The following is a 21,383-nucleotide window of genomic DNA, read 5'->3' as shown; positions in this document are numbered from 1 at the left end:
CTAAGGCTGTGCTTGGGGGAGACACGTGTGTCAAGGCCCTGCACGCCCACCCTCTGCCCAGTGCTTCCCTCGAGAGGAGACACAAGGACGCGGAGCAGACGCAGGCTGGACAGGAAGAGGCGCAAGACTGCACGCAAGGGAAGGCAGGAGAAGCCGTGGCTCCACCCAACTCTTACTGACGGGACAGAAAGAGAAATTAGCTCCAACTCATGCTGACAACGTGTGGATGGAAGACGCGACAGGAAGACCACTCATCTCAGTGGCTGGACATAGAACAGAGCTGGCGGGACACATGCCCCCCAGGTCAGGGCACAGCCCCGGGGAGTCTAGCGCCGCTCGGAGCAGAGAGCTGATGAGCACGCGCACAGGGCAGAACAGAAGGGGACAGAAAGGATAGGACATCCTGGAGGCGTGCAGTAGCTGCACCCGGTGCCAATCTAAAGCCACCGTCACTAACACAGAGAGCGCCAGCACACGGAGAGACGGGCTAGCTCAGAACCCAGGAGCAGGCCGAGGGCAGCACGGAAACGCAGGGCGTGATGAGACCTGCCGCCGCGGGAAAACTGCTAATCCACACAAATTCCCAACAGACCAGGAAGGGAAACATAGCAACGTCATTATAAGCATCTGAAAAATAAGAATAAACTTCCGTACAACCCAAAGGAAAAGGAAACCTTCCTAGCAGCAACAAAAAAAACCTTAATGAACCTGACTACGTAAGAATGAAACTCATACAGCAAAACATACCAAGATCAAAACACAGATGGCAAACGGACACGCACTACTGGGAACATACATTCCTGAGGAAGGGCTCTCGAGAGCACCTCGAGCCAGACGGACAACTTGAACTTGACAGCAGAGGGAAGAGAACAGAGCGTGCACAGAGAAAATGTAAATTAAGAGTATTAGCAGCCTCCTTTCAGAGTCCAAAGCCTGAGCGTTTGACAGCCCTGGCAAGGCTGTGAGAAAGCCAACAGGAGGGCACACACACGGCGCCGAGGGGAGGGGTGTCTGGCTGCTCCAGCACAACTCCAGATGCAGGTACCCTCTGAACCAGCCTCTCGCTGCTGGGAAAGCTCCCCCAAGACGCACTGGGAAACCAGCAGACTGTACGTGCACGCAGCGCTGGGTGGGACACAGCCCCACATGCCCACGCTTACCCCAGCACACCTGAGCCTGGCAGCGGTCTGGGGGCGGGAGCCACGGCCCGCTGTTGTGCGCACCACACGACCCACTGCACCAGGAGGCAGCCTCCCGCCTCAGCGGCAGGACACACCCGCAAAGACCAAGCACGGCCACCCAGCGGGGAGAACAGGGCCAGGAGGGCCTTATATGGGGCTCACCTGGCAACCACAGGTTTAAGTACTATAAAAAAACTGAAAGCTTCCCAGGTGGCTCAAGGGGTAAATAAAAAAAGAGTCTGCCCATCAATGCGGAAGACGCAGGAGACGTGAATTCAGTCCTTGGGTTGGGCGACCCCTGGAGTAGGAAGGAGCGGCCCACTCCAGCACTCTTGCCTGGAGAATCCCATGGACAAAGGATTCTGGCTGGCTACGGTCCACGAGGTCACAGAGTCAGGCACGACTGAGCATGCATGCTTAAAAAATGAAAATAAACTAAAAGCAAATGAACCTAACTATGTATCAGATACAGCACAAGCTATGTATCAAGATGACAGAGTAACCTTGATAGAGAATTACTTGAGTGATCTCAGGGCCCAAACGTCTTTCATCCTAAAAGACACTTGAGTCTGAACTCCTGCAGCTTCCCAATGTGAACCTCCAGGGCTCAGGGATATTCAGGCCTGTGGAAGCGGCAGTGAAGAGCAGGTCACACATCTCTCTGGGTTAGAAATCAGGAAGTGGTTCAGATGAATGGATATGTCAGAAAGCGGCACGGTGCCCACTTGAGGAGTTCCCACAGGTCAGAGACGAGGCAAGCTCTGCAGAAAACACAGCTAATCAGCACGCCAGAAGTTCCCGATGACACTGAAAGGATGCACAGACCCGCAGTGAAGGCACCAGAGCACCAGTGAAGGCGCCAGAGAGCCAGTGTGGTCTGAAAACCAAGGGAAAAGGACCAACGACGGATCGTGCCTGTCCCGACGATTCGGGAGCCAAGGTCTCTGAGCCATGTGAACCTGGGCAGCAGTGAGCAAGGCTGGCAGAACGGCTAGATGGGAGCACACCAGGCCACCTGCGGACTGGCAGCAGGCACAGAAGCGCCACCCACAGGCTCGCTCACTGCACAGGATGAACGCGGAAGCAGCCAAGCCCCCAGATCTGCCCCCACTGCTCAGGAAAAATGGGGGGCAGTGGAACCACCAAATATCTGTGTGTCCCCCAGAACCAACCAGCAGCACGAAGAAGAGGTGAGGAGGGCCCTGCTGGGGTATGAGCAAGCAGGCAGCCTCAGCTGGACATGGAGGAAAATCCCAGCGGGGAAGGAGCGTCTGAGATGCAGCGGGAAACCCTCACACTGCCTGGGCTGACGTGGGGACATCAGGAAACTAGTATCGACTTTTAGAAGTGAGCTAACGACATGTGGTTATATTCAGTGAAACAGAAGAAGAGAAGGAGCCCACAGGAATTATTTGCAGGAGAACGTATCTGGGGTTTGCTGTAAAGTAAAACTGGGGGGCGGAGGGGAGCAGAGCAGGAGGAATGCCTCAGACACTGTCAAAACCCACTGGCCAGCAGATCCATCGGCACCAGCCACAACGTGCAGCAACGGAGACACATTCTCCACTCCCTACACTGAACAGCGGACCAACTCCCTGAACATTCCTTTCAGCTTTGAGTGTGAGAGCCCAGGGTTCCACAGCACAGTGCCCCCATGAAGCCCCCCACACATCAGATTCCCATCTCTGAGCCCCTACACCGAGACCAGCTCCCCCAAAGCTCAAGAGACTCAGCAACAGGTTGGAAGAACCCTCATTTCTAACTGAGCCCACCCAAAGCTCTGTCCTACATTTTAATAAACATTCTCTACATTCCCCTCAGTGTTAAGGGAAAAACTCTTCAATCACTGATTTACTTCTTTACGACAACAGTTCTCCAATCAGTTCCAAGTTCTGGCATCAGAGGGCTAAGGACGACGGCACTGGTGACCTTCCAAGCCCGGGGTGGGGAGTGTGTGTTTAAACAGCTCACGTATTTGCTGGCCCCCAGAGCCAGAACCGGCTCACCTGGCTCATCTACACATGCGTGTCCTCACCCCAGCGTCTGGCCCTTAGCTCTCAGCTCCTGCACCTGCGGAGCAGAGCTGGTGGTGTCCCGGGCCTATGAGCGAGCTGCTGCTTGTCCACTAGCAGAGTCAGGGGCTCTGAATGCTGCTGTCCTACCCTGGACCTTCCAGCCCTCCCCCCCTGGGGGAGAGCGTATGATGGCATCGGGGCCGTGTCCACAGGGCCAGATGCCCCCCTGGAAGGCCTGCCGGGAGCACGCACCTGAGTCTGAAGTCGGGCCACAATGTCTTTCCGGGCTTTCATGACAGCGTCCAGCTTCCCTGAAACCATGATGGAGAGGCCCTGGTCTTTGGCGAGAGACAGCTCCAGGTGAGCGCCGGTTCTCTGCATGATCTCAAGGCAGATTTTTGCTTGTTCACCTTCTCCAAACTGGTTCATGTCCTTGTATTTCCTCTCCTCCAGCGGTACATGGAACACCTGCTCAGAAAAGGTCAAAGAGGGAAGGTTAAGGGGACAGAAGAGGTGCCCAGGAACCGGACACGTGGAGTAAAGAGCACGAGTCTGTTTATTCACTGTCACTCCTCCTTACTGCTCCCAGGTCTAGGAGGACAGTTAAGAGACCAGCAGGAAGTGCCCAAGGGCAGGGGGCTGCTGTCCTAGTGAAGTGGAAACCCCCTACCCCGAGTACAAATGAAGCCATGGGACGCCACGCAGCAGGGGGCCAGGTCAGCAAAGGCTGTGAACTGGGAGGGGGGCGGGCTAGGGGCGTGGGCGACAGGGAGGGCCCGGCCAGCCACGTCGGGGGGCGCCGAGTGGAGGAGGGGCGTGTGCAGTGGGGGAGCAGTGGGGACAGCGGGCACGGGCCCCCCGCCCACCCTGGGGTGGGACAGGAAGACGGCACAGGGTGTGCAGGAGGACGTGTTCTGACCCATGTCCTGGGCTGGGCGCACGCAGGGTTGGGAAGAGACTGACTTAATCCAGAGGCCCCTTTTCACGCCCAAAGCAATCTCATATTTGATGTTCAAGAACCCTGTCGGGATTTCTCTGGTGGTCCAATGGTCAGGCTTCTTTGCTTTCACTGCCAAAGGCCCAGGTTCAACCCCTGGTCAGGGAATGAGGAATCCGCAAGCCTCCTGGCCAAAACCAAAACCAACCAAGCCGCTTCCCATCAGCTACTATGGCTTCCTACTTGGAGCGGCAGGTGAAGTGGGACGGAGCGTCTACCTGAGTGATGACGGAAGCCTTGATGGGCCGGATCTTGTTACTCCAGGCGCCAGCAGGCTCCTGGGCATTTTCCAGGCAGGCTGCTTTCTCGGGGAGTGGGGGGAAGGCATCCTTGTAGGTTGGAGGGTCGCTCTCCTCTTCGGAAGTTAAAGTGGCAACTGGACCGGCCAACACAGATCAAGAGTATTAGACGGAGAAAACACAAGGAGTGCTTCAATGCCAAGAGACAGCACTAGTGGCTGACAATGACCCCTCACTCAGCCACGGGGCAGGGCCCCCAAGGCCGGCAGGCTCAGCACCCTCAAGGTCAGCGTGTGCACTGGCCGGGCCACTCTGAACCTGAGGGCACCCCCGCCCCTGCACAGCGTCCCCAGGAGTCTCAGCTCAGACCCTGGGCCCCACAACTCCCGGTGGGGTGAGCTCCTGGAAGGCAGGCCTTGGCACAGATTTTTCATCCCTCAAGACTATTCTAATCTTGTATTCTTAAAAACAAATCCCCCCCCCCCAAGGCCTGGCACATGGCCAGCTCTTAAACCTGCAGGAGAAAACAGTGCTGCAGCCCAGACTGCCCGTGAGGACCCTGAGGCAGACTCCAGCCGGCGCCCGGTGCCACAGGCGATGTTGGAAGGGCTCTCGCGAGAGCGGCATCTCTGCGCCCCCGCCACCCACAGGGAATACCCAGGGGAATCAGGGCCCCTGCACCACCCGCTCCACCCACAGGCCCTCACCGTCCACATGCTGACCCAACACCTCCACACCAGCAGGAATGTGCCTGTCTGGGTCATGCCCGGAGGTCCCGGGCTGGGCAGTGTCTGGCAATGGCAGGGGCCAACAGCAGAGGGACAACCTCTGGGGTCAGGCTGGCCTGTGTCCGACTCCGAGGTCACCACTCTCAGCCATGTGGCCAGGCTGCCCTGGAGGCCAGGAAAGCCTCCATGTGAGCAGCTGCTGGAGCCCGGCAGGGCCTGCTCCCATCCTGAGTGGATTCGGACCCCACAGGGTCTTTGATCACGTGGCAGGCCCAGCCTGCAGGCACCAAGGACCAAAGCAAGTGGCCAGTTCTGGTCTCCACTGCCTGGAGATGAGCTGCTCAAAATGCAGTTGCTGTGACTAACGAAATACATCTTTAATTTTAATGAAACTTTGGAACTGATACTCAATTCCGTTACTGGAAAAGTTTTAAGGAGTGTTAGGAACAACAAATAGTAGAACAAGCTACTCTTTCAACTGAAATTTTTCTAAAAACGAGATCCAGATGAAGGGCTTTGCATGGACATGGAGCCCTCAAATCAGGCTGTCCTGCAGCCATAAATACGCATCCGATTCTGAAGGGACAGAAGAGACTGTCAGGCAGGCGTCTGCACCAGACAGACGCCGCGGCCCGTGTGCCACGCCTGCATCTCCTGACAGCCCAGCGTCCGCCTCTGCCAGCCGCCCCGGGTCCAGTTCCACACGAGGGAAGGAGGCATGCTGAAAGAGCACCCGTCAGTCACGAAGGCCAGACCCCTGGCTTGCCACACTGTCCACATTTCGAATCTGTCGTCGATCCGTCCGCCACCCGTGGCCAATCTCACTCTGCAGACAAGGGCGGTGCAAACGGAGCCCACAGCACTGCCGGGCCCAGGCCCGCTCACAACGCAGGGCGCAAAGGCACCTCTGCAGAGGCTGCATGGTTACCAGCAGAGTGAGGAGGCGCCTCACCTTTGATTTGCTGCGGAACCAGTCCACTGCGGTGCTCAGCAAAGCTCTCCTGGGTCAGAACTGCAACGGAGCTCATGGTTGGTCTCAGGGCGCCACTCGATCCGGGTGAGCCACTGCGGGGAGAGGGGGGTCAGAGGCAGGCCTGGGGCATCCACCCAGGGGCACGCGCAGCCAACGACGGCGCCACTTCACTGGCAGGGGCACCTGGCTTCCTGCGCCAGCACGGCCAATGTGAGGGGCCTCCCAGACTCCAACCAGGGGACGGAATGGAGAACCGGCTCCCTGCCCAAGATGGAGCAGACGCAGGCTATGGCCGACAGGTTCAGCACAGGACCCCGGGGGCCGCAGAGACCATGTCCGAACCCCCGCCCCACATGGCCCCCCCGGCCCCAGCCACAGGTCCACCCCAGGGGCTCTGCTGACAGCAGCCTCAGCTACGTGGTTAATCTGCCGTGGCCACACCTCCTGACGCTCATACAATGCACGGCAGGACAGGAGCTACAAGGAGCCGCGGGGGGCAGCCTCCCTGCTCTGGGGACAAGTGCGGCAGCAGGGGGTGGATCGTGGGCGCCTCCCAGCCGGGGGACTCAGGCGGCGGCGGAGAGGCCAGCCGAGGGCACGTGGCTCTGCTGTCGGGCAGGAGCCCCACAGTTGGCCTCCAGACCCCACCTGGAGCGGCCCCAGGACCCGGGCACACGGCTCTCAGAGCCACAGCGCCTGTGTGGGAAAGGGGCTCAGTGGCACGGGGGAGCCCCTCTCCAACTCCAGCTGCACCCCAACACTAACGCACACAGAGGCGCAATCGCGCTCCCAGGGTTTCTGTGCCACTGAGGCAAAAAATGTAAGAGAGTCAAGTCATTTTCAGTGAGTTTTTTTTCCATCATTTTTACAATTCAGTAAGATCCCTCCCCAAATTAAAAAAAATTAAGCTCTAGAAGCAAGGTCCAAAATCAGATACCCTCGGCAAACCCAAAAGGAGAAAAGATTGAAAGTCAATGGGAACCAGATGGCCCACCCCCCAAAAGGGCACAGGGGTACGCCCCGCGCCACCCTGGGAGGCGGGCGGCAGGGCTTCCCGCTGAAGCACGGCGCGCAGCTCCACGACAATGCGCAGCCAAAGGGCACACGCAGCCCGGGGCCAGGAGGCCGGGCACACTCACCAGCAAAACGGTCGGGAGCCGGAGGGTCCGTCCTGAGGCCGCCTCTGTCAGCCTGCCAGCTTTTGCTGGTTCGGGGCAGGAAGAGAGAACCGGCAAGGAGAAAACCAGAGAAAAGTTACTTATCTGCCTCCGACAACCCAGATCACTTCCCTCTCAACCAGAAAAGGTCGAAGTGTTATTTATTTACACTTTGGCTACTAACCAATACTAGGAAAATTTCTTGGGGCAGAAAAAAAAAAAAGGAAGCAGCGCTTCCATTAGGCCACGCGTTTGCTTCAGACTGATACACTGCAGCGGAGCCTGAGCCAGAGCTGCAGAGGCACCTTCCCGGGACCCAGGGAGTGATACCTTAGGAACCACAACTTTCACACGCAACCACTTGGAAGTAAAACTCTGACAAAGCTGCTGTTTGTTCCCCTGCGGATAAGTGTTTTTTCCCGTCCTCCTGTTGCTCGTCTCCGCTGAGCCAAAAGGGAAAAGGTCTGCAACGCTGTGTCCTGACGGAGCGAGTGCGCCGGGCACAGAGCTCCTCAGGGGGACGGAGGGCTACTATCTAAGAGCTCCGGCGTCTTTGGTGGTTACTTTGTTCTTGCTGTTATCCTGTAACAGTCCTTCAGTCCCTTGTAATCCACTGGGGATTTAGAAACCAGGCCATAAAACAGCAGGGCTGGAAAGAACCTTTAAAGGCCATCCTAGGAGGACCAAGAACTGCTCAGTGACGAAGGAGGTGTGGGTCACCTTGCCGTGGGGGACTTCAGGGTGGCGAGGCTGCCACATGCACGTGACGAAGTAGACTTCATTGCATGGGCGGGCACGGCCCACAACGGGGAAGTCACAACTGTGGCAAGAGCACCCCGCCGAATGGCAAGCAGCACCTCCAATCTCACTCACAGGACAAGTGTGCTCAGGAGCTAGGCAGCAGGTGCACAGCCACCGGGGTTGCACCAGCGACTCTGGATTTGAAAGGTCTCAATGTCCCAGCTGGGGACACAGACCTGTGGTATTTCAGGATTTAAAAACTACAAAACCCCAAAATCCTCTAAACGTAAGGAAGGACTTGAGTCACATGGGGGAAGTTCTGTGAGCCAGAGGCCAGCCCCTCTCTGCAGGCCCATTCCCGTCAAATACACACAACATGTGGTCCTCAAGGGGTGAGGGTGGGTACAAAACGACCGAGGCCATTTTATTTACAGACAGATTCTAACCTGCAGGTCTCAATGACTAAGGCAAGGAAAAAAGACTTTTCCATTAAATCACACCGACAGGGACGCTCATCCACACCGGGCAGAGGTGAAAGGTGAGCTGCCCTGGGCCCCCCGGGTGCTGTCAGCCTACGCACAGCCCACCCAGACCAGGACGCGGGTGCTCCCGGGAAAGCGCCACTGATGCCGGGACCCGGGGGCCCACCCACTCTCCAGGCAGCCCCGCGCCTGCTGGCCTTCCACCTGAAGAGCCTCCCATGCCTGGTGCCGACAGCGTCTCAAAACCCACTCACACCCGCCCTCTGAGAGGCGGGTTCGCCCCCAAGACCGCCCTGATGCCAGGCCACCCTCCTGGCCCGCCGCCGACCAGCCCCTGCCTTCCCGGACAGGAAGGCTGCACAGCGGGGTGACCACCGCCACGTCCGCTCGAGCCACAGGGCTGTGCCAGCCCCACCCCGCACCTGGGGTCACACACCAGGCCACTCCTGCGGCTCGCTGCGGAGGCCACTCATGCTCCTCCCAGCCAGCTGCCCTACTGACCCTCAGTCCACGAGGCTCAAGGAGGGACAGCCTATCAGAGCCCCGAACGCCCGCACGTGTGCACAGGCCCTCGGGCAGTTGAGCGCACAGAGTGGACCCACAGAAAACCAACCCCAAGCTGGTTTGACAGGATACACTGGTCTCTAGTCTCCGCATTTCGAGCGGCGGTTGTCACAGATGGCGGTGAATGGACCACAGTGAGCCTCAGATGAACATCAGGTCTGATCTCACCAAAGCAGGCTGTTATTTTTCTTATAAACATCTCAAGATCCCGTCTTTAAAGAATCCACCTTAGAGCCGACCTGATGAGCCATGTGCAGACCTCAGCCCTGAGGCGCTGGGCCATCACCAGCCCTCCTGCTATGCCCCCTCCCAGGAAACTGCTCCCCCGCAGAACGAGGCCCATCGCCAGAGGTCTTTCGACCCCCTCTGAGCCTTCCTGGTGGGTGACACCTCTACCTGGGCGCCCTAACTGGCCATCTCAAGTCCCAGGAGACCTGAATGAGGAGCTGAGGCCAAACACAGCTGGTGCAGCTCCTCACTGGCTGGCTGCTGCCACTCCAACCAGCACTGGGAGGGACCCTAGTATCTGAGCAACGCCTCCAAAACGGCCCCATCCCTCCATCACTGTGGGTGCTCTCAATGACCTTCCCTGCGGGAAGCATTCAGGCCCACCTAATGCAGATCTCAAACTACCCTTAGCTGGGACTTTAGTCTTGTTTCTCAGGGTATAAATACCCACAGCAAAAAGCCACATTTCAAAATGGAACTTTGTAAGCAGCAGAACTAGAGCCAAAGAAAGAAGGCTAGACAGAAGCGGAGATTCCTCTCCTGCTCCCCCCAGCCCGGAGAGGGCCAGTGCTCCCACAGGATGGACGGCCAGCACCCACCTCCCCACGGGAAGCCATGGCATATGCGAAGGTGTCACACAGGTTTGGTCCTAACGAAGGTACAACAGACAAATCTTTAAGAGAAAGATTTTGTTTTTTGCTTGTAACCAAGAAAATATAAGTTGATCCCCTTGTATATTTTCAATTACACATTCAAAAGAAAGTCTTCTGCAAAGGGAACTCAGGAGCGGTAGTTCAGAAGGAACTTTTTCTCAGCCAGCGAATGCGACCTCAGCGCTTCCTGCGCCTCCTGCGCAGGACTGAGCGCGGAGGCGCCAGGAGACCGGGGGCGCCCAGGACTTCGGGCCTCCCCCTGCAGAGTCACGACTCTCCGCTCTGATCCCCACCGCAAGCTGGTGAGGACAAGACTGCTCAGGGTGCTTTCGAGAGCGCGAACTTGAGAGCAAGCAGCCCAGCTCGCACAGCCGAGGCCGCGCTCCAGCCACACCGGCCGCGGGAGGGACTCGCGTATGCCACCTCAGCACGGCCCTCCCACCGGCCACGCGGGCCCGCGGGCGGGGACAGGCTTAAAGGGGCAGCGCGCCGGCCGCCCTGCCTCCCGCCCGGGTTCGGTACTTTTCCGTGCGGTCCGTCTCGCCCGCGGGCCCCGGGGCGCGCCCGAGCGGCGCTCCGGCCGCCAGGGGAGCGGCGCGCCCAGCCGAGCAGGCCGGCGGCCGCAGGTGGAGGTGAGGCGGCGCGCCCCCGGCCCGGCCCGCCGCCCCCGCCGCCGCCGCCGCCGCCGGGCTGGGGGAGGGGCGCGCCGGCGCGAGCGGCGGGGGAGGGGGCGGCGGGCCGCCCACGTCACCGGCCTGGCGCAGGTCGGGGCGCCTCGCGGCTCCCGGGCCGGGGCGCAGGGACCGGGCCGGACCGCACGCGCGGGGGGCGGCCGGCGCGCGGGGGGCGGCGGGCCGGCGCCGCGGGACTCGGGAAACTTTCTCGCTCGGCCGGTGCCAGCGCCGCGGCCCATGCGCACTGGTGACACGTAGCCGCCCCTCCCCGGCCGGCAGGGGGGCGCCCCGCGGGGCCGGGGGCCGAGCCGGGGCGGGGGGGGGGGCGCCCCGCGGGGCGGCCGCTGCCAGGGTCCCCCGTCTCCCCCCCGCCCGGTGCTCCACGTCGGCAGCCCGGCGCCCCAACGTCCCCGCGCGGCCCCGGCCCCACGCCCGGCCTGCTCACCCCGCGCAGCACCCGCCCGTCCGTGCGTCCGTCCGCTCGCCTCGGGAGAGGCCGGGACCCCCGCTCGCTCGCCGCTCCCGCAGGCAGGCTCCTCCGGCCGGCGCCCGGGCCCCCGCGGCTATATAGGGCGGCGGCTCCAATCCCGCCCGGACACGTCAGACCGCGGCCGCCCCGCCCGCCGCCGGCCAGCGCCGCCCCGCCCGCCGCGCTCCGCACCCGGAGGCTGCCCGGCTCCGGAGGGGCGTCGGGGTCGGGCACGACCGCCACCTGCGCAAAGCGCGGGCAGGGGCGGCCGCTCTGGCAGCGGGGTCCCCCACACCCAAAAAAGAAACAGGATACCTCGAGGGGCAACACAAAGGGAATGAGCTGCCCGCCCCAGCCATTCACAACTTCCACAGGCCGGAGCACGAGCGGGCCTGACCGACTCGGAGAAACAGCCCACTGCCCGGACGTTTGGAGCCCAAACACTCTTCCTCTGTCCTGCACTTGCATAAAATACTCCTCCTCGGGTCCTTGGCTACTCGTTCAATTCCCTACAGAAATGCAAACCCTCCTTCCTTGAAGGACTCTCGCAGGTAAGAAGGGGCCTGCCTGAGAGGCACCCAGCCCTACACAACAAACAGGAGAACAGAGCCCCCCCTTCGGCGGCTTCCACTCAGGGGCTGCGGGAGAAGCCAGGTCTGCACTCCTCCGCAAGATGCCTCCACAACGGCCTCTTTAGTCAGGGCTCAGCTTCCCTTGTGGCTCAGACGGTAAAGAATCTGCCTGCAATGCAGAAGACCTGCATTGGGAAGATCCCCAGGAGAAGGAGAGGCTACCCACTCCAGTATTCTGGCCTGGAGAATTCCGTGGACTCACTAATCCATGGGGTCGCAAACAGATGGACACAAGGATTGGGGGCAGGAGGAGAAGGGGACGACAGAGGATGAGATGGCTGGATGGCATCACTGACTCGATGGACTTGAGTTCGGGTGAACAACCAGAGTTGGTGATGGACAGGGAGGCCTGGCGTGCTGCGATTCATGGGGTCGCAAACAGTCGGACACGACTGAGCGACTGAACTGAGCCACTTTCACTCCAGGCCTAGAGCGACAGACATGCCCGGAGATCAAGCAAAATCCTCCCGGAGGTGAGGGGAGGCACCACCGATGCCAGGGGCAGGGCAGGGCAGCCAGTGCCAGCGGCCCTGGGCCCGGGCCCTCCTCAGCAGGCAAGACACAGGTGCTGCTCAGGGAGACGGAAGCCTGCGGCTGAGCAGGAGCAGGCAGGCCCAGAGGCACTGCTTCCCGTGGAACTCTGTCAGCACAGACAGAATGGGGTGGGGGGGCTCCCAGCAGTCATTCATTCAGCCTAAAGGTGGCTACGGCTTTCCATTATCGCTGGCAATGGAGACTGCACTGAGCGGACAGATTCAGACAGCAGCACCAGAAATTCCCTATTAACTGGAGAAGGCCATCAACAGAAGTCAAGAAAGGCAGGGAGGCTCTTGGGTGCACTCACTGAGATGGAGAGCCTGAATGTCTACGCTGGTAAGGGGAACTGTGATGCAGAAACTCGGGTACAATGTCTGACACGCCCACTGGAGGGCCGGGCGAGGACCTGAGTAGGCAACTGCACATGCGAGGCGAAGGCCAGGGAGGAGCCCAGCACGGCCGGCAGCACACTGCGGCACTTCGTGACATCGCGAAGGGAGAGCCGCCGAGCTGAGGCCACGGTCCCCGGAGCCGCACCCTGCGTCACCAGGAGAGCACCTGGGCAGGGGGAACAACGGCAAGGTAAAAAAAATCAAGAGATGGAACAAATCAAAGAGGTTAAGAACTTCAGATGAGAGGATGAGGAAGTCCAACACATGTCTAATAGGCAGTCCACAGAGGGAAATACAAAGGACAGAGAAAAAATATTGGAAAAATACTGGGAAAAATCTGGAATGTAAAGGTATATTTCCCTCCCCTCCTCAAAAGAGAACAGGGGCCCAGCATTGTTTTCGTATAGAACAGTGAAGCCTCAAAAATGCCCAAGACAAGAGTAGATTTTAAAACAACCAGAAAGAAATATCAATAACGTCAGATATGCAGATGACACCACCCTTACAGCAGAAAGCGAAGAACTAAAGAGCCTCTTGATGAAATTGAAAGAGGAGAGTGAAAAAGTTGGCTTAAAGCTCAACATTCAAAAAATTCAGATCATGGCGTCCGGTCCCATCACTTCACGGCAAATAGATGGGGAAACAGTGGAAACAGTGAGACACTTAATTTGCGGGGGGGTCCAAAATCACTGCAGATGGTGACTGCAGCCATGAAATTAAAAGATGTTTGCTCCCTGGAAGAAAAGCTATGACCAACCTAGACAGCATATTAAAAAGCAGAGACATTACTTTGCCAAAGGTCCATCTAGTCAAGGCTATGGTTTTTCTAGTAGTCATGTATGGATGTGAGAGTTGGACTATAAAGAATGCTGAGCGCCGAAGAATTGATGATTTTCAACTGTGATGTTGGAGAAGACTCTTGAGAGTCCCTTGAACAGCAAGGAGATCCAACCAGTCTACCCCTAAAAGAAATCAGTGCCGAATATTCATTGGAAGGACTGATGCTGAAGCTGAAACTCCAATACTCTGGCCACCTGATGTGAAGAACTAACTCATCTGAAAAGACTCTGCTGCTGGGAAAGATTGAAGGCAGAAGGAGAAGGGGACGACAGAGGATGAGATGGTTGGATGGCATCACCGACTCGATGGACTTGAGTTTGAGTAAACTCTGTGAGTTGGTGATGGACAGGGAGGCCTGGTGTGCTGCAGTCCATGGGGTCGCAAAGAGTCAAACGCGACTGAACTGATTTGAACTGAGAGAGAAATGACTGGTAACTTATGAAACAACACCTAGAAACTGCGCTGAAGGAAGTAACTGTCAACTTGGAATTCTTTATCTTATTTAAGAATGACACAGACATATTCAGACAGAAATAGAGCAACTACTATCAATGGATAACTGCTAAAACAACTATTAAAGGACATATTTCACCAACAATAAAATGAAAGTCAGATTAATTTTAGTCCTTGTTAAATGAATGATAAAAATAAAAATTAAATCTATTAAAACAGAAAGTTTTTAAACTTTCAAGCCAAAATCCAAACTGTCATTCAAATGGAAATGAAGTGTTAGTGGCTCAGTCGAGTCCAACTCTTTACGCCTGTGGGCTGTAGCCCGCCAGGCTCCTCTGTCCATGGAATTCTTCTGGCGAGAGTACGGGAAGGGCTGCTGTCTCCTGCACCAGGGAGTCACCCTGACCCAAGGACTGAGCCTGCATCTCCTCGTTACAGGCAGATCCCTCACCATCTGAGCCACCGGGAAGTCACTGGCAACGTTCTAGAACTTGTATCAGACTGTAGGTTCAGAAACAGTCATACGTTACTTACTGGTTATTTTGTATGACTAATTACCAAGTAAAAGAGAAAAAACAAGACACTGGGAAGCAAGAGAAGTAAAACAAGAAGCAATGTAAAAGCAAGGTAAATCCAGCACAAAATGCAGCGGGAGAGACGGATCCAGATGTGGAGGCAGTCTAATGTCAGCATATGCCAACTGCCCACTTACAAAGTCCAGCTGCAAGCTATCTAAGAAGCCCAAGCTATGAGGACACGGACACTCAAGGTGAGAAGATGGGAGTGGAGGAAGCACTCAAGGCAAGCACTGACAGAGCGAAAGCTGGGCAATCTGCGCCACTGTCAGGTAAGACAGACTGTAGGACAAGCAGCATTACTGACAACAAAGAAGGCCAAGAATAAAAACAACTCTGATTATGTATCCAATTGTAGCTACAAAGTATATCAAGTAAAAACTGAAGGTTATTATAAATTGATGTAGCCAAGATTACAAGGGAAGACTGACTCAATTCTTGGTAACAGATTATGGAGATAAAAAATGCACAGAAAATTAAAACAATGCAATTAAAACCTACTTTATTGGACTTATATAATCCTTTGCCCAATGATTAGAAAGCACATTCTTTCCAAGAATACATTTAACTTTTACAAAATTGACCAGGAGCTAAGGCCAAAACAAATCTTTTCCAACAAATGGCCAAAAAATTAGATATTCTGTGACCACAACACAATTAATTAGAAGTTAAAATGTTTGAAAGCCTAGAACTTTTAAAACCTGCTCCTAAATAACTCATGGATCAAAGAAGATCTGAAAGTAGTATCTTAGCCATCATACTGGTGAAGAGGAAACTGTAAAAACTATCTAGTTAACCTCTTCTAAAATTAGAAAAACAATAAACCTAAAGGAAATAGAAATAAAGAAATCAATGAAGTTAAGGACACACAGCACAGAATAAACTGAGCTAAATCTAAAAAAACTAGTTAGATCTCCAGCAAAAATGATCAATGAAAAAAAACAGAATATGCAAGAATAGGCGATACTAAGAATTCAAAGAATTTAGTTTGCTAGATTATTTTAGCAAATAAAAACTAAAGAGCCTCTTGATGAAAGTGAAAGAGGAGAATGAAAAAGTTGGCTTAAAACTCAACATTCAGAAAACTCAGATCATGGCATCTGGTCCCATCACTTCATGGCAAATAGATGAGGAAACAATGGAAATAGATGGGGAAACAATGGAAACAGTGAGAGACTTTATTTTCTTGGGCTCCAAACTCACTGCAGATGGTGACTGCAGCCATGAAATTAAAAGATGCTTACTCCTTGGAAGAAAAGCTATGACCAACCTACACAGCATGTTAAAAAGCAGAGACACTACTTTGCCAATCAAGGTCCACCTAGTCAAAGCTATGGTTTTTCCAGTATTCATATATGGATGTGAGAGTTGGATTATACAGAAAACTGAGCGGCAAAGAATTGATGCTTTTGAACTGTGATGTTGGAGAAGACTCCAGAGTTCCTTGGACTGCAAGGAGATCCAACCAGTCCATCCTAAAGGAGATCAGTCCTGGGTGTTCATTGGAAGGACAGATGCTGAAGCTGAAACTCCAATACTTTGGCCACCTGATGCAAAGAACTGACTCGCTGGAAAAGACCCTGATGCTGGGAAAGATTGAAGGCAGGAGAAGGGGACAACAGAGGATGAGATGGTTGGATTGCATCACCGACTCAATGGACTTGAGTCTGAGCAAGCTCCGGGGATTGGTGATGGACAGGGAGGCCTGACGTGCTGCAGTCCACGGGGCCACAGTCAGACAAGATTGTGAACTGAGGGGACTGAGGAATTCCAAGTGAAGTCGCCCAGGCGTGTCCGACTCTTTGCAACCCGATGGACTGTAGCCTAGTAGGCTTCTCTGTCCATGACATTTTCCAGGCAAGAACACTGGAGTGGGTTGCCATTTCCTTCTCCAGGGGATTGTCTCAACTCGGATTGAACCTGGATCTCCCACATTGCAGGCAGACGCTTTACCATCTGAGACACCAGGGAAGCTGGTGGAAGAATTCAAAGGGGTAAGGGAGGGTGTCAAAAGCTGCAACTACAATAGAGACTCTGAAATATCAAAAACTTACATGAAACAGGTAATTTTTAGGAAAATAAGTTACCCAAACTGAATCTGTTAGGAAAAGAAAGTTTAAATAACCAACACTCTCCAACATTTGAAGACACAAACATAAAAGTCACAACAGAAAGGCAGACCCAGATGCTTCTGTAAAGGAGCCCCAAGAAATCGTCTTCCCAACTTACTCACGAAGCCAGGGAACTTCAGTACCTCCCAGATGAGAAGAGGAAATGTGTGTGTTTCATTAGGTACTTAAAAACAAAAGCCTAAAATAATCTAGCAAACTGATTCAAAGATGTAAGAGCAAATGTGTAATATATAAAGTCAGGTTCAACCCAGTTATGCAAGGTGGTAAGCTTCAAGAAAACAGATTAAAACAATTCACCACATTATTAGCACTGGAGCAGGAATGATTTGATCATCTCAAACCATTCAAATAAAGAATGTGGTTTATTTGAGGATAAAGAATAAAGAGACAGTTTGCCCATTCCTGATAACAACCAGGAGTGCAAGGACACATTCCCTAACTCAATGACAGGCACCTCATCAGAGGCACTTGTCCTGGGGTCACGAGGAGACAGGCTGCTGAGCTTTTTCTATTCAAACCTGCAGAGGGAGCCTAACCAGGGCAGTGAGGCAGGAAGATGGCAGGCATGGCTGGACATTAGGCTGCCAGTGTCGGACAGTGCATCTGTCCAGCACAAGACCCAGGAGGGCCTGTATGAACACACTGTTAGAGTTAGACCAAGAACTCAGTAAGTTTTCTGGAAACAAGATCAGCACACAAAATCAATTATGTTCTAAAACACCACCAACAGACTGTTAGGAATAAATCTAGTAAGAAAGTAGGTTTTATGGAGAATACTGTAAAAACCTTTGTCAAAATACAGAAAAAAAAAAAAACAAAATAAATGGAGAAACGACCTACTCTTCTATACAGTAAAGCCAATTAAACATACAGACTGCAATTCTCTAGTTAAGTAGAATAAGTAGAAAAATAATTTCTGTTTTCTTGCATAGAAATTCAGTGCAAACCCTACTTAAATCCCAAGAGGGCCACGCACATGCATGTGTATATAATTTTGTGATCAGACTTTATACAATTTTCATTCATACAGTATTTCTATACACATGTACATAAATATTTTATAACTATCATAAAATAATATGTACGTATATACAATTTTGCAAAGTCTAAAATACAGTTTTTTGGAGGCAGTACAATAAACACAATGTAAAACATCTTATTAATGACTTTATGTTAATGACATGTGGAAATGATAATATTTTGCATTAGGTTAAACAATACAGTATCAAACTTAAATTTCACTTGCATCTTTTTACATTTTTTAAAGTGGATACTAGAAAATTTTCTATTACATCTGTAGCTCTTACTGAGCAGCAGTGCCACACAGTTGGTTTCCCAAACCAAGGCAGAAAGAAACGTAACCTGACAAAATATTTTTCTTATTAATAAACTTTATAAAATACAGAATGAGTATTTGTCTTAGTCATGAAAATCTCTCCTCTCCCACCGCACCTGAGGGCAGAGGATGAGCCTCAAAGATCTAAGAGAGAAGTGACCAAGGGGCGTACAGTATTTCTTCCACTCTAATAAACCCATTTAAAAAAAAAAAAGGCAAAAGATACAAAGATCTTTCACAGACATGCAGGAAACATTTAATTTGTAATTTTTAAAAAAGTTTGAAGGTAGGAGACTCTATATTTCACCTCTCAAACTGGCAAAAAAATAAAACTTTGAGGACAGCAATGGTGTCAGCACACTGGTGTGGTTGGAAGGAGGACTGAGTGGCCTCTCTGAGGACCAGTCTGATTACACATCGTAATTTGAATACAATTTCCCCTCTTCTCAGAGCTTCCACATATACACTCATTCAGTTCAGTTCAGTCGCTCAGTCATGTCTGGCTCTTTGCGATCCCATGAATCGCAGCACGCCAGGTTTCCCTGTCCATCACCAACTCTGGGAGTCAGTGATGCCATCCAGCCATCTCATCCTGGGTCGTCCCCTTCTCCTCCTGCCCCCAATTCCTCCAGCATCACAGTCTTTTCCAATGAGTCAACTCTTCGCATGAGGTGGCCAAAGTACTGGAGTTTCAGCTTCAGCATCATTCCTTCCGAAGAAATCCAGGGCTGATCTCCTTCAGAATGGACCAGTTGAATCTCCTTGCAGTCCAAGGGGACTCTCAAGAGTCTTCTCCAACACCACAGTTCAAAAGCATCAATTCTTCAACGCTCAGCTTTTTTCACAGTCCAGCTCTCACATCCATACATGACCACTGGAAAAACCATAGCCTTGACTAGACCGACCTTTGTTGGCAAAGTAATGTCTCTGTTTTTGAATATGCTATCTAGGTTGGTCATAGCTTTTCTTCCAAGGAGTAAGCATCTTTTAATTTCATGGCTGCAGTCACCATCTGCAGTGATTTTGGAGCCCCCAAAATAAAGTCTGACACTGTTTCCACTGTTTCCCCATCTATTTCCCATGAAGTGATGGGACCAGATGCCATGATCTGAGTTTTCTAAATGTTGAGCTTTAAGCCAACTTTTTCACTCTCCACTTTCACCAAGAGGCTTTTTAGTTCCTCTTCACTTTCTGCGGTAAGGGTGGTGTTATCTGCATATCTGAGGTGATTGATATTTCTCCAGCAATCTTGATTCCAGCTTGTGTTTCTTCCAGCCCAGCGTTTCTCATGATGTACTCTGCATATAAGTTAAATAAGCAGGGTGACAATCTACAGCCTTGACGTACTCCTTTTCCTCTTTGGAACCAGTCTGTTGTTCCATGTCCAGTTCTAACGGTTGCTTCCTGACCTGCATACAGGTTTCTCAAGAGGCAGGTCAGGTGGTCTGGTATTCCCATCTCTCTCAGAATTTTCAACATACCCAAAGATACAGGTACTGTTTGCATTCTCGTAGGAGCGAAAGGCTGGCCGTCTGTGTTGTTCCTAGCAGGAAGAGAACGGTACCCTCCTGACCGACATCCACACAGGTCCGAGTCTCCGTTCTCCCAGCAGCTATGCCTGACGCCACTGCGCCCACAGTCGCCCTGACCCCAGCCCCGCCTGCGACACTGCACGCCGCAACCCGCCCCCACCCCCCGCCCCTACGCTCACGCCAGGCTTGCTTCTCATTTAATCACGTAATGTAAAAATAACACCAAACAAGGAAATAAAAGCAAAGAGAAAGGTTTCTGGAACACCTCAACACTGTTTCCACACTGACAGTGACTGTCCTGGACGACGCGCCAGCAGTCTGGCGCGTGTAGGACGGGGTCGTGGAGGGCCGGTCCGCAGGCGCTCAGGCAGCGCCGCCCTGCGTCAGAGGGAGGCTCAGCGTCCGTGCAGCGCGTGCAGCAGGGGGGCCGCTCTCCGCTGTGTTGATGCTGCGTGCCCAGCCGTGTCAGAGGCACGTCTGTCCGCATGAAGCACCTCTAGGACACCCGGGCCAGGGAGACCAGGCCCAGCGCACGGTCGGACAGCGAACGGTAGCAGAGCGGAGCGATGGAGGAGCGCTCTCACCGACATGAAGAGACAGCAGGTTTGCGGCTCTGGGAGCTGAGCGCACTCCATTCGCCTCTCACAGCGATGGTGCGCGTGCCGGGCTGAGCACGCAGGCAAGCACGCGAGAGAGGCCTTAGACCACACAGGCGCCTCTCTCCAGCGCAGACCCCCGCCTGAAGCCGCTCGGATGCGATAGGAGAGCAGAAGCCAGGGTCACAGGCCTTTCTCCTGTGGTCTTAGACCACGTTTACAGCAATACGCCTTCTCCGCGGTGGCGTCTGAGTGACGGGCTGCTGAGCAGAGAGGACGCGGCTCTCCCCTAACCCCGTGAAGCCTCGAGGATCGAGACGCCCGCGCAGTCTCTCGGTGTCTGCAGCACAAACGGGCGCGCACAGACTCCCTCCGCCTCAGGCCGCGCCCTCGGGGCCTTGCGCCTGGAAACCAGGCAGAGCACTTCCCACCAGAGACCGAGAAGCCTCCCCGCGCCTCACTGGGCGGCCGTCTCCATCAGAGGACTCCTCGGCGCTCTTTGATTGTGTCATTAGAGAAAGCAACACCTGCTTCCAGGTGCAGGCCACGCTTCAGAGCAGCCCTTCCACACACAGGCTTGGGGACTCTGGAAAAGCAGGACGAGGAAGGTGACCGCAGGAGGGCTCGGGCAGGCTCCCCCCCAGTCCTGCGATTGAGCCACAAGAAACAAAATAATCCCAAATCTGACCTAGGGCTATATACTTGGAGGTGTTTTTCTTCCTACAATTTACATTCGAAAGTTCCATGAGTTAGAATGAGCTTAGCTCAAATTTATAACGAACTTTGCTATGAATATAGAGCTAGCTAAACCTACACTTGAATATTTAAGAATTAGAACCAGTCCTGTCCGAACAGAAACGGAGTGCTTTTCTACAGCGGACGGAGCAGAAACACCTGGTGTTCAGATTTTCTCCTCTCCAGCAGTGGCCTTGGCAGGCACGTGTCTGCTTGGCGACCCTGAGTGCATCCATCTCCGCAAAGGCCATGTTTCCTCCTCTGTCAGGAGGAGATGGAGAATTCTGTCAAACCCGAAATCAATGGAAATCTGAAAGTGCAATGTCTGGTGGATACGAGGATGAACCAGAACTTCCCAGTCAGGCTGAAACAGTTACTGCCTGGTCATCAAAGGAGCATGCGGTCTTGGCTACCCTGATGGAAGATTTATGCTGGACGCTCCTCATTAAGTGATGCTATCAGCTGGTTTAATTTGGAGCAGGACTTGTTGGAATTAATGGTTTGGTTTTCCAGAAGAAGCTC

At 53.9% G+C, this 21,383-nt stretch overlaps 1 protein-coding gene across 2 annotated transcripts in view; it reads right to left on the bottom strand.

Moving 5' to 3' along the window:
- Window positions 1-21,383, bottom strand: part of HDLBP (high density lipoprotein binding protein) — a 58,230-nt gene that overhangs the window by 18,439 nt on the left and 18,408 nt on the right. The window contains exons 1-5 of one of the 2 annotated variants that reach the window (XM_018039838.1): window positions 11,078-11,196; window positions 7,273-7,337; window positions 6,113-6,225; window positions 4,412-4,569; window positions 3,449-3,664 (exon numbers count right to left, since the gene is read on the bottom strand). In XM_018039838.1, the coding sequence (XP_017895327.1) occupies window positions 3,449-3,664; window positions 4,412-4,569; window positions 6,113-6,188 (450 nt within the window). In that variant the 5' untranslated portion in view covers window positions 6,189-6,225; window positions 7,273-7,337; window positions 11,078-11,196. Of the gene's footprint in view, window positions 1-3,448; window positions 3,665-4,411; window positions 4,570-6,112; window positions 6,226-7,272; window positions 7,338-11,077; window positions 11,197-21,383 lie in introns of those variants that run through there. The other variant, XM_018039844.1, reaches the window with a different exon arrangement.

The sequence above is a fragment of the Capra hircus genome, chromosome 3, assembly GCF_001704415.2.
Source record: "Capra hircus breed San Clemente chromosome 3, ASM170441v1, whole genome shotgun sequence".
NCBI lineage: Eukaryota > Metazoa > Chordata > Mammalia > Artiodactyla > Bovidae > Capra > Capra hircus.
Note: the sequence above shows the minus strand (reverse complement) of the source record. Positions and strands in the feature narration are given on the sequence as shown.